The 12,953-nt window shown below is 47.9% G+C and overlaps 1 protein-coding gene across 1 annotated transcript in view; it reads left to right on the forward strand.

Annotated features, from left to right (window-relative positions):
• Positions 1-12,953, forward strand: part of ATRN (attractin) — an 800,866-nt gene that overhangs the window by 315,387 nt on the left and 472,526 nt on the right. Inside the window, exon 15 of the mRNA XM_078678722.1 lies at positions 1,181-1,356. Coding sequence (XP_078534848.1) covers positions 1,181-1,356 — 176 coding nt within the window. The remainder of the gene's footprint in view (positions 1-1,180; positions 1,357-12,953) is intronic.

A 12,953-nucleotide genomic window follows, 5' to 3' on the forward strand; every position in this document is an offset into this window, starting at 1 on the left:
AGAAACAATCAAAATACGTGTGTGTGAGTATGGTCTTGAAAGCCTAGCCCAGGTGTAACATAAAGAATGACCCAATATAACGGTACACAACCTTAGAAGACTGAAAGGCTGCGTCTTACCCGTTAGGGTTCAGGTTGATGACCTGTAAATTTTTACTGCAGACCCATTCCTATCAAGCATACTTTGTGTGGTCTCCTTAAGTGTTTCATTATGTTAAGAATGGCAGCACCGTCTTCTCTCATAATATGAGGTAATTTTAATGTGTTCCTGTTAATCAGAAGACACTTGTGGGACACTAGTTTTTATTAAACCATGTTTCTGGAATAGGTTACTTGGCCTGAGTTAGTGGTCAATTTCTTTATTTTATGCTAATAACCAGCGTCCCTGAAAAAGATTTGGGTATTCTTCAATAATTTTTTCTTTATATATTATCATTTAATGGATGGAGTGCTGCTCATTTTGGACATTTTAATATACCTCCCTGCTGGTATGCTAACTTTTAGTAATGAGGAGTCAATAAGGTAGAATCACACCCTTGGCATTCAGACTGAATTAACATGGTTGTTCTAGACTCCCCAACTGAACCTGTCCTGGCTGACATGTCTGTAGAGTACCATTTGGCTAGGAGGAGGCTCTGCAGCGGTTGCATGGGCCAGACTTTGAAAGTCCGTTCTCCTTCTCTTCGTTCTGAATCTAACAGTGCTAAGTTTACTATTAAACTTAAAACCAGGCTTTTGGCAAAAAAAGTTATTCTTGGCAACTTTCTTCCGTATGAGTTGCTGCTTCCTCTGCACTTGCTTTTAAGTCCTGTTTTATGCATAAGTTTCACTTTATAAATCAAGTTTCAAATTGAAAAATATCTAGTCAGCATTTACCCTCTACCAGTGGTTTACTCTGTTTCTACCCACCTCTGTGCAGTAGTGACTTTTCTCTGACTCAACTGATCTCTAGTAACAACCTAAGCTACCACAGACTTAATCAGAAAAGCGCCTACTGCAGCTTTTCAAGGGCACTCCGTGTCTGTTGAAAAATAGCGAGACCTATTGGTTTTGTCAATGTTTTTATTTTTGTCTGATTTCTAATGTGTATGGTTCAATGCAGATTCTTTTAGTATGCATAGGACACATTGTTCTCTTCAAATGTTACTTATTCAGTCCATTTGGCATTTTTTATTCTCCAGATAATATATGTGGCGCTAACTGGAATTTAGTTGGGAGCTCCTGCTTGAAGATCACTTCAACAAAAGATAATTATGATAACTCTAAGCTGGCTTGTCGGACTCATAATGCTGCACTGGCTTCACTCACGACTCCAAAGAAAGTGGAATTTTTTCTGAAACGGCTACAGAATATGCAGGTATCCGTGAGTACTTTACATTTCATGTGTTGTGAATATGAAGTAATAACACCGCTTTCAATGAAAAATGTCATTTTTTGGACAATATCTTAGTACTTTATACCTACCTGAGCAAATGTTGTTTTCACTTTTTTTGTTCCATCAAATGTATTGGAAAAATAGAATATGGTCATGAGGGACAGAAAAACATTTTAACTCTTCTCAGCTTTAATTTTTATTCATTGGTACGCATCAGGATAGCATTAGCTATCTCTTTTGCCTAATGTTTTACTCGCTCATTCGTCATGAAGAGTAGTCCCCTTGAGCAAAAGAAAAAAGAACTTGATTGGGTCAGAAATTCAAATTTCGTAGTAGGCATTGTTATGCAGGACATTTTTCCACATTCTGGTAACTTTAAAAAAAAATGTACATTTTATCTAAATTAGGTTTTGAGAGCAGCCTTTGTGAGGAAATGGGATGTATTATATGGTGTGGTTGTGCGAATAAACCATGTAATGCACTTACCAACCCCTGTAGGACCACTAAGTTTAGTTTGTTAATCCTTCTATCTCAACCCTAGACACCGCTGTACCTGAGCAGTAAGGCCTACACAAAGGAAAAAGTGTTCAGCATTTAAACAGCTCCAAAACAAAGGAAGAAGAAATACCCAAGACACTTAAGAACTCCGACACAAATTTCGAAAAATACTCTTTTCAATACCAAAATGGAAAAGATCTACCAGAGGGTTCTGGAGATACATTATTTTACAGGGTGTAGTAAATATGCACCCTTTCCCTTAATTGCGAACAATCATTGTTAGATTCAACAAATTTGACAGAAACTTTTTCAGGAAAAAACGTTGCTAAGTATCAATGCAGTTACTTCCAATTACTTTAGGCAACCAAGCCAGTCAAGAGGGCCAACAAGGTCCACAGAAAGAGTTACCACAAAGGAGGATGCAGTCTTCAGCGAGTTCAGGCACTTTTGTCTCTTTGCCATAGACTCCTATGGAAGTGATCCTGATGCAAGCGATACCGGATGCTTAAGATGCTCAAGGATGTTGTGGATGCAATGCAGTGGGCTCTTTCTCCGGCTGTTCCTCCGGCCCTGGACAGGGTGAGACTTTCCTGGGGTTGAGGTCCCTCGAAGTCCTGTCGGTCTTGGGAATAGTCCAGTCGCACGGGATCACGTTTACAGCCAAATCCTTTTCTGGGTGATCGAGCTGCACTCCCGTGTCTCTTCTGGGTCCAGCAGACTGATGCAACTTCTTTGTGTACTGCTCTCTGGTGATGCACATTTGCAAGTGGCAGTGATGCAAAGATCTGAGCTACCAACATGCTCTAGCTGGCTTCTTCAGCTGTTGTGGCCCTGTACTGCAAACAGGTCAGCTAACTGACTTTTGGAGTCACTTACTTTGGCTGGGCCTGTCAAACGACATCTCCATGAGCAGGGCAAAGCAGCGACAGTCTCTTCTCTGCTAACAAACAGGTTCAACCTGTGCAATTCACGTTTGTGCAGCCTCTCTTCGCTGGGTCCTTGGTGCAGCAGCATTCAGTCCACCTTCAGTCCTTTTCTCCAGTCCAATGAGGTCTGAGTTCTGGGTTCCCTTGTATGCTCACAGAATGCCCTCCGGGAAGGATGTGGTTAGTGGCCAAAGGGCTACCAGGTTCCTTTCCTCCTGATGACCTCTTCCTGTAAAGTGTGGCATCTGGCTATTCCAGGATGCACCATTCTTCCAGCTTTCAAAATAGCAGGACCCCTCTCCTGGTGTCCCCGAAAACCAGTTTTGGCAACTGGTTTCCCCTCTCCTGCTTGAGTGCTAGCCTGTTTACCTAAACAATAGGGCCGTCCCTTTCCCAGGTGGTTCCCATTTGCTCTTCAAATGTGGCTTCTCCTTTGACCCTCACCTTTTGAGCCAACACCCATATGGCTTCCTGCCAGGGAGAGGTTACACCTCTCTTCCGTACAGGCTGTTATTGTCCTGTAAGTCATTTGCACATCTCTCTAGGAGGGCAGAAAGCTGTCTCCGAGACAGACCCCGTGTGCACTCGTGGGCATGCACAGGGGATTTAAGGCAACAAAGTGACAACTTTGTAGAAGTTGCACACTGCAACAAGTTACATTAATCTGGACTTTGGCATCAAGTCAGGCCTAAGGTAATGTGTTATTTTATACCTTACAGTATCAACTTTACTAGTCCTCATCAGAAGTTAGCCGAGCTGCTCTGGCAGCACGTGCCCTCGCCAGTGGGGCTAGTGGCCTTTTCCACATTAAAAATGACAATCGTGGATTTTTGCTTTTGAAGCATTGGAAAACACATGTTCCATTTCACAATTGACAGCACCCTGCTTTAGGGCTCTCTCCGCTTACCTTAAGAGTGACTTGCATTTATTAAAAGGGAGGACTTGACTTAGTAATTGCTTTAAATAGGAAGGTCGATTTGACAGTTTATAATCTGCATTTCTAGTCTGCAGTGGCAGACTAGGAGCCATAATATACCTTGGCACCCCCAGGGTATCTCGTCCAGTGCTGCAGTTCCTTCGATGACTAGTCTAACCTACAGACCCTGTGCCCAATTGGGAACAGCTAATTTGACGTGCACTTTAGAGTTCCGGCCCAGGCACAGCGTTCTAGTTAGCAGTCCTCAGTGGACTCCAAGTCGAAAAACTAGCAGCATCAGTCCAAAAACTTGTTGCTGACCATACAGAAATAGGCACTTCTTTACAGCCTTGATTCTATAAATATTACTCTTAGTTGTGGAACTAGAAACTACTTCTATAACTTTTTATAGTTCTTTGGTACCATTTATATCATACATGGCAAAACGCATTTATGTATGCCCACCCGATTTCTTTTTTTCACACATTGAGGTCCGAATTGAACCTGCTATTCTTGCATAGTGATCCAGTTATACAGAATGTAGCCTCATTATCTTGGAGGTTTTCGATAAGTTTGCTTTTTATCCTTTCCCTTCATCTAGATTGTTCCATCTATTCTACAACGGTCCCCGTCGAAGTTATGCTTTGAAGAACCAAAAGCCACCCGCACCTTTCAAGGTACAATAATAATTTGGAGGCACACTACTCCAGGCACCCCTGCAGCTTGCTGCTCTTTGCCTCTTCCTGGAATAGACTATGTTGCTGCTACTTCAACTTTTGGTCTGTTCTTAGATTTTGGAGATCCTGGCGACTGGCACAGAATCCCTCACTAGTTCCTAATGTAAGAGTATATGGGCCTTGAGGCTGAAGAAGTAGGTGCTCTATCTCTTCTTGAAGTTGATGTCCTCAGCCGTCAAATGGAAATGTTGTTTTTCATAAGATTTTCTCCTTTTGGAGTGTGACATATTGGCACTGGTAGAGGGAGCAGTCTCTCCTCAACCTTCTGAAGTCTCTTTGGCCAAGAAATCTTGTCTTCTGCGGTGCTCTATTTGGCCATGGAGGCGTATCTTCTCTTTCTCTCTCCCCCTCAAAGTGCGCCTGGAGAGGGTCTTGCAGTGGAGACCCATTTTGGGTCATGCGAGTGTGGCAAACATAAGATACAGGTCCTCTGGTGGTCTGTTATTGCCATTTGTTTGCCTCACTCTTGGCAATTTGCAAAAGAAGGAGCATTTTGCGAAAAATAAAAATACTATTCTTCCTAAAGGACGTCGAGTGAATCATCTTAAAAAGATGGAGATGAAAACAGTTGAGGAAAAAAACAAGGCAGAGCTCTGCTCCAGGATCCCAGGCAGCAGGAGCCAGAAAAAAGAACTGCCACCTGCAGGGCATGTTGGGACACTGGAAGACAGGGGCCCCTCAAGGTGTAGTGTCCTATTCTCATTGTTTCCAGTGCTGCAGCCTACAGCCACATAGTTGTATTTTATCTTATCTTTTACTTTAACAAGAAGCAAAAAGTGTTTGTGATTAATGTTTTTTTAAAAGGTCATTTTTCATTTCACTGAAGTAGCTTTTAAGGGTTTTACCATTTTTCTTCTAGGTTTTTAAAGTAATGCATTAAGATTAGCCATATAGCCTCTTTTAAGGCTGCAGATTTTTTTATTTGTGTCACATATGTCTCCTTGCCTTTCTGAAGTAAGGCGAAGTGGATGTGACTTTGAAAGAACATCTCTGGGGTCCCTGCACTCTGGCAGGACTTTTCAGTGCTTATGATTTCAATGGAAATTCCCCGAAGAGAGAACTAGGATTACAGGTGCTGCAATGCCCTACGTGTCCCCAGAAGGGTCGCTTAAGCGGAGATCTTGTATTGGTAATGCCGTATGAAGAGAGAGGGTGTGAGATCTAGGGTTCGTAAAGGTCAGTGAGTGAATGTTAAAACTACTAAGGGATGCCAAAAAAGAGCTACATTTAATGTGTGGGTTCCCCTGCCAGGTTAAAAAAACCTGTAGGTTGTGTGTTACTGATGGAGCAGTTATGTGGCTCGGTAGCTCTTAGTCGACATGTTTCACACCCTCTAAATGGTCAGAATGATACCTCGCGCTTCTTCAGGACCAGCAAAGTGAGTGAAAGAACTGTGAGTGGGTCTAGAACCCTAGTAAAAAGGAAGAAACGATCCACCCGTGTGTAAAATTACAAGGTGGCTTTTAGCTAAATAAATGACCGCTCCTGTTGCAACCTAAGAGTAAACAACCTAGGAGTAAACAAGGAAAAAGTAAAAGAACAAAAACACAAGGTAGGAGTTAATGTAATCCTCTCTGTGGTGAGATGGTAGATTGCATCTCATCCCAGTGGTGTAATCATATGATTAGGCACATGAACAGACAGACGAGACAGACAAGACAGACAACATATACTAGAAAACACATCCAGCGTGTTGTTAATTCATTGTACTACCCCACAAAGAGCACATGATTCAGTGGGCACAATTCAGAGCGTTCCAGTTACGCCTGTGAAGGGTCAAGACACATATTGGCGTGTAGACACCAGTCAACATACACACCATATAGACTGAAGAACGGATGTAGAAATATGTAACCCATATGTAAATGGGGTCTTGGTATAGTGCTACAAAGAAATTAGCTGTATCATGTGTACCATAGTGGGTATGCGGTCTCATGATGTAGAATAATGGCATTACCCTTCTCACAAAAAGCGGCACATGTTGTTAAAAAATCCAGTACAAGTGGCTTATAGAGAGATACACGACATAAGGTCTTACCTAATATAAGGTTATAAGTTGCTCCATAGGCTAGCACGTGTCCCCACCGTAACAGGCTGCAAGTAAACATGCATGGGGAAGGAAGGAGAGAGAAGAATGTAATGACCGTTTGAACCAATACAACGGGTAGCTTGCAAAACCCGATCGCGGTCACACGCATGCCCTTCCAAGTAGTACTCACGGTTGCATTCCCTGTCAGCACCTAGCCCTTACACGCATGCCTGCATATTGTAGGGCTGCTAATTGGGGCCCGCCTGATATAGTGAGGATCCACTCTCGTAGGGATTCCTGGCTTCCGGAAGGTGTGGTTGAAAAAGTTGATGGCCATGCGCGGGCACCATCTTAAAGTGGTGCATCCGTGGCATCTGCATGAGGAGTGTTCTAGTCTATCGGAGCCAGGGTGCAGGCGCCATCATAGAGTGGTATATCTGGTGTGTATTGGTGCCGATTTCGAAACACTGTGGAGAAAGGTCTGTAAAAAGGCCCGGGGCCCTACACGAGGAGGAAAAGGATAAAGAGAAGAGGCCTCTCAATTGACTAGGGGCCTGTCAGAGTAGAACTAAAATAAAATACAATTAAAATTAAGGAAGTCTGGGCAAGCACCCATGTATTAGGTGTAGTAGCACCCTATTGGTGGAGGGGAGGTGATCCCGGTCTACAGACTGTAGGCACTACACCTATTGGTAATACCTTCTGAAATGTATAGGTATATGCAAAGGTGGCCTAGGTTGTGTATCAAGGCCTAGGATGTATCGGACTCGTAGTTAGCAGAGATGATGTATGAATGGGAGGTAGTACTGTCCAAGGGTCAGGGTGCACAGTCATAAGGTAGTGGAGAGGAAAACACTGTACAGTGTGAGTTTATAATCCATGGCGCTCTGTCCATGGAATATCATTCAATTCAATGGTGCAGGCCCAAGGCTCAAGGTTAATGAAGATGCGCAGGGGTAGGGTCAGGGTCACCCTGGCGTTGGATGTGCTCCTAGGCTCTAGAATTTAAGTTTTGCAGCGTGAATCTTTCTGGATTCACTATGCTGTGCATATTCCGCATATTCCGCAATCTGGTGGTTGGGTCCGAAATTGTAGTCTTTTTTTCGCTTTTTTTTTTTGTTTTTTTTGTCGTAGCCCAGGTGGGCGTCGACGTCCCACCATTTGGTGTACCTTCGGTGACGTCGGCGTGCTTCCGGCGGAAGCTACCACCCTTGGGCGCCATCTTCAGATTCTTTTTTCCGCCGTTGGGTCTGGATCGTCGCATGAAGCTCCAGAAGTTTTGGAGGACGAAAGAAGAAAATACAGCATCTCTTCAACGGTGAAGACCTGAGAAGATCGAGAGAAGAGGACCATTAGAGAAGAGACGACGAAGAAAGGAGAGAACTTCGAAATCTTCGACCTCCTTGGAGGAATGCGCACACAGGGGGCCCTTTAAATTCTGCAAGAACTGCCACCACAAGTTCGCACAGAAGAACCAGCACCCAGTCTGCAACCTCTGCCTGCCAATCGACCACGAGAGCAGAGACTGCAACGCCTGCTCCGTCTTCAAGCCGAAGACACTCCGAGTTCGATAAAGACAGAGGAAGGCTCACCACACGATGCAGGGCAAGGGCCAAGCCCCGACGCTCTATGAACTTGGCCTCTCCACCGACGACGAGGACCACATCGCCGAAGGGCCAGATGACTTCACGGTCGCTGAGACCAATAAGAAAACGCCTGATAAGGTAGGAGAGTCTACGACCCCGAAAACTCCCACAGGGCCTCGAAAACCAGAGGCAGACTCCCGAAAGTCTGAGCCCAGAGCCTCGAAAGGAGCACCGGCGCCAAACAAATCGACGACCGAAGCTGCATCCTCCGAAAAAGAGCCCAGCGGATCCTCCGAGGACTCCCGGAGGCCGAAGACCAGCGAAAAGCGAAGGTCATCGAAGCAAGCCCCCAAAAAAGGGCCTTCGACTTCGACTTTGACGTCGAAAGAAAAGGAGCCGAAGAAAGTTTCGGCGTCGATGGCGCCGCCGAAAAGAGCGGCCGAAACGCTCGACGATGAGCAGGCCGCAGAGAAAGAGAAGAAGGCTCGAGGCCGAAATGGAGAACATCCTTCAGAGAAAGAAGGACTTCGACGAAAAAATGAGAAGTTACAAGATCCCCTCAAAGCCGGCACCGACCGTCGCTGAGGTACAGGAGCTCGAGGAGTTTGACGTCGAAGAGCCGCCAAAAACTCCGGAACCCTCGGAGCACGAAGAGGAGGAAGACCTCTACTACACAGAAGGCGATTACGGGGAGCAGCAGTCAAGCTACGGCTCAGGTTCCTCGACGGCCCAAGACCAGGAATGGCAGGACATCGAGGCCGAAAACCCAGAGGAGGCGGTGGAAACATACCCCTCGAGACCTTCGCCACCGGATGACATTGGGGCATACAATGAGGTGGTCAGAAAGGCGGCAGCAGCTTATGGAGTTAAGCTGGAAGAGGAGAAGCCAAAAGCAGATTTCCTGCTCGAGACATTGCTCCCCATACAGACAAGAAGCCAGTTCTTGCCCATGCTCAAGAGTATCACAGACCAGGGGAAGGAAGCCTTCAAGGACCCGGCTACATGCAGATCAGTAACGCCGAGGACGGAGAAGAAATACAAATTCTCCTCCCAAGACCCAGCTTATATCAAGGGATCCGTCACAGCAGATTCTATAATCGCTGCAACGGCCAGGAAAAGGGCAAACGTCCCAACAACGTCTGGACCTCCACCTGACAAGGAAAGCAGGAGGATGGATCTAACTGGCAGGAAAATTGAGCGGAACGCCGCAACGCACTGGCGGATGGTGAACTCCAACGCCCTCCTGAATAGGCACCAATACCAGCACTGGGATGAGATGGGACAGTTGCTCAAGCACCTCCCGGAACAATACCGCGAGAGGGCATCACACAGTGTGGAAGAGGGGAAGAGCATCGCCAATTCGTGCCTGAAGACAGCCTTGGATGGGGCAGAAACATCCAGCAGACTGATGGCTATAGGCATCACAGAGAGAAGGCAAGCCTGGCTCAGGATCTCAGGCTTCAAGGCTGAGGTTCAGAACAACATCCTGAACACACCCTTCAACGGCGAAACACTATTCGGAGCCCCAGTTGATGAGAAGCTCACCCAACTGCAGAAGGACAACGAGACGGCAAGGTCCATGGGGGCCCTGCAGTTCAGGGGGATGAGAAGGGGCACTCCTACACGGAGGCCGAACGGCAGAGGTGGAAGTCAGAGAGGAGATTCTCACCAGAGTTTCCACCAGGGGCAGCAGAGTGACAACCAAGGCCACCAGGGCCAGCAGAGGCGAAGCTGGAACTACCAAAGCAGGGGCCTGTCCTTTCGGTCAAGAGGAAATGGACGGGGCCAGAGAAGGAGAGGCGGTGAACAACCCCCCTCTAAGTGACTTCACACGGGAGAAGGTGCTCCCCCACCCAAACCCTCCGGGGGAGGAGCACGGAAAAACAAAGAGGAGAGGGCTACACGGACAAGACACAAAGGAACATGTAACGCCGGTAGGGGGAAGATTGAGATTTTTTCTCCAGGAGTGGAGAAAAATAACAGACAAATGGATACTCAATATTATGCAGTTCGGATACTGCATAGAGTTGGAAAAGAGACCACCCAACAGAAACCCAAAGAAAAGACAGCACTCTGGAAGAGAGCTGCAACTACTGCAAGAGGAAGCCCAAGAACTCCTCCTCAAAGTGGCCATCGAACGAGTTCCTTTCAAAGAACGGAACAAGGGAGTGTACTCAAACTACTTCCTAGTCCCAAAAGTGGACGAAAGTCTAAGACCCATCCTGGACCTACGGTTCCTAAACAAATACGTCAAAACTCAAAAATTCAAAATGACGTCCCTACAAGAGGTCATCCCACAAATAAAGGCCGGGGACTTCTTGTCCACCATAGACCTCAAAGATGCGTACCTGCACATCCCCATGAAAAGGCAGCACAAGCACATGCTAAGGTTCACAGTAAACCAGGATCACTACCAATTCACGACCCTGGCTTTCGGCCTAAAGTCCACACCAAGGGTGTTCACCAAATGCCTCGCGGCAGTTGCCGCACACCTAAGAAGAAAGAGGATACACTTGTACCCCTACCTCGACGACTGGCTAGTAAAGGCAAGCTCTTACAGGACATCCAAAGAGCACGCAGAACAGGTGACAAGAACGCTAGCAAGCCTGGGTTTCTCCATACACTGGGGACGCGGTTCTAAGCACGGAGGCACTTTGTTCGTTTTAACTGCAGCAGCATCTTCTGGACTTTAGCCCACACCTCGCCGCACCCACTCCGCGGGTGCCGCATCGACCTACCAGGCTCCGGGGCATTTGTTGAAGGGCTGCAACCAGGGCACCGGGTGAGTGTGGTCAGCGGGGCTGCGAGCGTGCAGGGGACTCCAGTACCCAGGAGTCCCTGCAAGACCATCTTTGACCTTCCGGTCCGCTCTCCCTGCTGCCACGCCCCCCGTCCCCGTGTGGCCTTAAAAACTTTCCTGACCTCTCCAACTGTGGGACGCGGTTCTAAGCACGGAGGCACTTTGTTCGTTTTAACTGCAGCAGCATCTTCTGGACTTTAGCCCACACCTCGCCGCACCCGCTCCGCGGGTGCCGCATCGACCTACCAGGCTCCGGGGCATTTGTTGAAGGGCTGCAACCAGGGCACCGGGTGAGTGTGGTCAGCGGGGCTGCGAGCGTGCAGGGGACTCCAGTACCCAGGAGTCCCTGCAAGACCATCTTTGACCTTCCGGTCCGCTCTCCCTGCTGCCACGCCCCCCGTCCCCGTGTGGCCTTAAAAACTTTCCTGACCTCTCCAACTGTGGGACGCGGTTCTAAGCACGGAGGCACTTTGTTCGTTTTAACTGCAGCAGCATCTTCTGGACTTTAGCCCACACCTCGCCGCACCCGCTCCGCGGGTGCCGCATCGACCTACCAGGCTCCGGGGCATTTGTTGAAGGGCTGCAACCAGGGCACCGGGTGAGTGTGGTCAGCGGGGCTGCGAGCGTGCAGGGGACTCCAGTACCCAGGAGTCCCTGCAAGACCATCTTTGACCTTCCGGTCCGCTCTCCCTGCTGCCACGCCCCCCGTCCCTCACGCTTCCCTATTTATTGTCCCAGCTCTCCCGCAGCGCGGGACGCAGCCCGGGGCGAAGACCGGGCTAAGAGCGGGCCGTTTGAGGCCGTTCGAGGTCTGAGCGGTCTGGTCTGGGCCCTCTCTCTTTCGCCCTTCCCTCGCTCTTTGGTATTTGTGACTGCTCATTATTGTTGTCCTGGCTGGTAGTTCCTGTTTGCCTGTATGTGTACTCGTGTAACTCGCAATAGGGCGGCCAAGGGGGGGCTGGCCCACAATGGGCCTATGGATGATTTCATCACACGTACGAATATCGCCATAGACCATGAAATTACCAAACTCCAAACTAGAGTGTCCCTTGACCTGGAAGCTGCCAGGAAGCTGTCACTCGAATTTGCTACTCGCAAGAAATCCTCCCTAGGGCACATAGCATCTGCCACCACCCCAAATCGCGCACACAATTCACAGGGAGTATCAACGTTGGTTGATGTTCATGACACGCCAGTTTTGCTTATTCCCTCCACACCTCCGTGTTCATTAGTTCTGCCCGAGGGTTGGCCCACCACTGTGGGTAGCCCTCTCCATCCCCTCATTTCTACCTCATATTCCTCAGATATTTCTGCTGCATCCACTTCCTATGGTGGACTAGATAGCATCCCGGCCAATCTGAACAAGAGAAAACGTTCCCCCAGTACAACTTCTCCACATAAAAAGATCAAAAACCAGGGGGTTAACTTGTCTACTGCTGGTAACACAACAGCTGATGGTAGCACCGGAACGCCCTACACTTCCTCGCAGGCTCCTTGGTGTAACAACAATGTGGGGCTGGCTCCAGTGGCAGCTGAAAGTACTTTATTAACTGAGAGAGCAGACCTTGTTCTAAATGACCAGGAGGGGAGGGAAAGGGAATTTATAGGAGTGGTTTGGGACACCCTAAAAAGTCTCTTATCTCCCCTGGATTTAAGGCTCTCTCGAATTGAGAACAACCTCCTAGAGATGGAGAAAAGCATTATTGCTTTGGCCACCCTTGGCCTGAGAGGTCTTGAACACCAGGGCTTGATAGAGAATAGTATGGCTCCCCAGGTTCCTACCCCTTCCTCCACAGCATTGCCTGGCCCGTCTCTTAACCCTATTGCGCCTTGTCCCACTCAGCCCATCCCTAAACCACGCACTAAGAGTCGTCACCACAAACCCGGTACCCCAGCCCATGGTTAACGCCCCAAGCGCTCCCACTTTACAACCACATATTCGCACTAACTTGGCTGCCCTGAGGTTACAGAATCCCATTAGCTCTAGTCTCCGTTCCACTCAGGTCTCCCAGAATAAAATCTCTAATCGCCCTCCTGGGGGTCCTCATACTAAGAGCAATTTCCGAGGGGGATATATTGATCTCCCT

This window comes from Lissotriton helveticus, chromosome 2_2, assembly GCF_964261635.1.
Source record: "Lissotriton helveticus chromosome 2_2, aLisHel1.1, whole genome shotgun sequence".
Taxonomy (NCBI): Eukaryota; Metazoa; Chordata; class Amphibia; order Caudata; family Salamandridae; genus Lissotriton; species Lissotriton helveticus.